The following is a 1,897-nucleotide window of genomic DNA, read 5'->3' as shown; positions in this document are numbered from 1 at the left end:
CACATGTGTGCAACCCTGCATTTACACAGCCACCCATTTCCCCATATTTATCTGAGTGTGCCTCCCTGTGCCCACTCCTGTGTGAGCACATTCAGAGATGCCCCTGCACCCATGTGGGCTCTGCCTGCTGTGCTCACCCCTAAAATCCCCTAAACCTTCCCAATTTCTCTTTCCTCCCACTCTGCCCCCAGAAGAGGAGTCAACTGAGCAGACATCCCAGGTAAGGGCCTGCCTGGCTGCCCACCTCTCAGCAGGACTGGCTCCAGCCCCTGGGTGGGGGTTCCCAGGAGCCCAGGGGCTCTCCAAGATGATGATGGGTCAGGAAGGAGGGAGCCCACTTTAGACACGCTCTGGTGTCTCCGCAGACATCTTCGCCCAGCCAGTCATCCGTCAGGGAGAAAAACAGCACCCCGAGGAAGAGGAAAGCCCCTCTGCCCCCCATGGGCGCCTCCAACCAGGTGAGAGAGGGGTCCTGTTAGCTCCACGTCTGCACCTGGCCAAACCACGAACCACCTGGAGAGCCACCACTGAGCGGGCACCCCCCCCCCGGCGGCGCTGAGCCCCCCCCCTGCCACAGTCTTCCATGAGGATGGGCAGGAGGGGGCTGGCAGTGGGGAGGGGGCTGGCAGTGCCCAGCACTGTCCTGTCCACTCATCTAACTCCTCTGCAGGAGGACCGAGACGCCTATGAGGAGATCGTACGACTGCGGCAGGAGCGGGCCCAGTTCTTGCAGAAGATCCGGGGCTTGGAGCAACAGGAGAAGCAGAGACGGGAGGTACCTGCGGCCCATAGGGTCATAGGGGAGATGCCACCGTGTCTCTGGGAGCAGAGGGGATGGGAGGGATGGAGACAGCATTTATCCCTCCCTGTTTTCTCTCTGTGTCCTGCTAGCGGGCAGAGCTGGACGAGGGCTCCCTGCGCTCCATGGAGAAGCAGGTGAGGCTGGCGAAGAGGTCATGGGTGGCCTTGGCACTTTGAGGAGTCCTGCTGCTGGGGATGCCATCAGACTCTGGTGGGAGTGAAAGGGACCCCATGCCCATGTCCTGCCCCACAGATCCAGGAGCTGGAGCAGCAGCTGGTGGTGCGGGATGGTGAGAAGGAGCAGCTGGGCAAGGAGGTGGAGGCTCTGCGGAGCCGCTTGTCCTCACTGGAGGTAGGTGTAGGTAACAGCTGGCAGTTTCAGGGCCTGGGTTGCACAGGGTCTGATCACCACTCTGCACCCCCAGAACGAGAAGGAGAACACGAGCTACGACATTGAGACCCTGCAGGATGAGGAGGGGGACCCGCTTGAGTTCCCAGGTAGGGCTCTGACCTCCTCCCAAGGCCCGTGTGGGGCTGGACAGCCCTCAGGGAGGAGGCACTCCATGGTGGGGAGCAGGGGTATGGGCAGGGATGGCACTGGAGTCCATGCACCCTGCAGGGGCAGAGCTGCTGCTCTCCAAGAAGACGCTGAGCCCCTCGGCTGAGGAGCTGCTGGCCACGCTGCAGGGGCAGGTGCAGTCCCTCACCATGCAGAACAAGGAGCTGAGGGAGAAAATACAGGCAAGTCCCTGTCTGTCTGTCTGTCCCTCCCTATGTCCATCCCCTGGCCCCCGTTGGCCTCACCACTCCCTTGGCAGGTGCTGGAGAACTACGAGCGGGATGAGAGCAACGTGTCCACCCCGGGGGACTTTGTGCCTGCCAGCCTCTACAATGCCCTCAAACATGAGCTGGAGCAGCTGCGGGCGCAGCGTTCAGAGCCATCGCAGGGCACAGATGTGAGAGATGAGGCCGGTGGGCAGCCGAAGGGGCTTACTGGTGCCCTGGGGAAAACCAAGGAAGGGAGTGCAGCACAGCAGCTTGCTGAGGAGCAGGCCTGGACCTGGGGTGAGTGCAAGGCGGTGCTGGGTGAGCTGCA

The 1,897-nt window shown here is 62.2% G+C and overlaps 1 protein-coding gene across 1 annotated transcript in view; it reads left to right on the top strand.

Annotated features, from left to right (window-relative positions):
- LOC104536013 (ankyrin repeat domain-containing protein 24-like) overlaps positions 1-1,866 on the top strand; it is a gene marked incomplete at both ends in the record, with an annotated part of 4,240 nt that extends 2,374 nt beyond the window's left edge. The window contains 8 exon segments of the mRNA XM_010178531.1: positions 192-220; positions 366-458; positions 671-775; positions 892-936; positions 1,055-1,153; positions 1,227-1,417; positions 1,419-1,542; positions 1,620-1,866. Of these exon segments, the coding sequence (XP_010176833.1) occupies positions 192-220; positions 366-458; positions 671-775; positions 892-936; positions 1,055-1,153; positions 1,227-1,417; positions 1,419-1,542; positions 1,620-1,866 (933 nt within the window).
- Between the last annotated feature and the right edge of the window lie 31 nt (positions 1,867-1,897).

Source organism: Mesitornis unicolor, unplaced genomic scaffold (assembly GCF_000695765.1).
Source record: "Mesitornis unicolor isolate BGI_N332 unplaced genomic scaffold, ASM69576v1 scaffold41160, whole genome shotgun sequence".
In the NCBI taxonomy this organism is placed as follows: domain Eukaryota; kingdom Metazoa; phylum Chordata; class Aves; order Mesitornithiformes; family Mesitornithidae; genus Mesitornis; species Mesitornis unicolor.
Note: the sequence above shows the minus strand (reverse complement) of the source record. Positions and strands in the feature narration are given on the sequence as shown.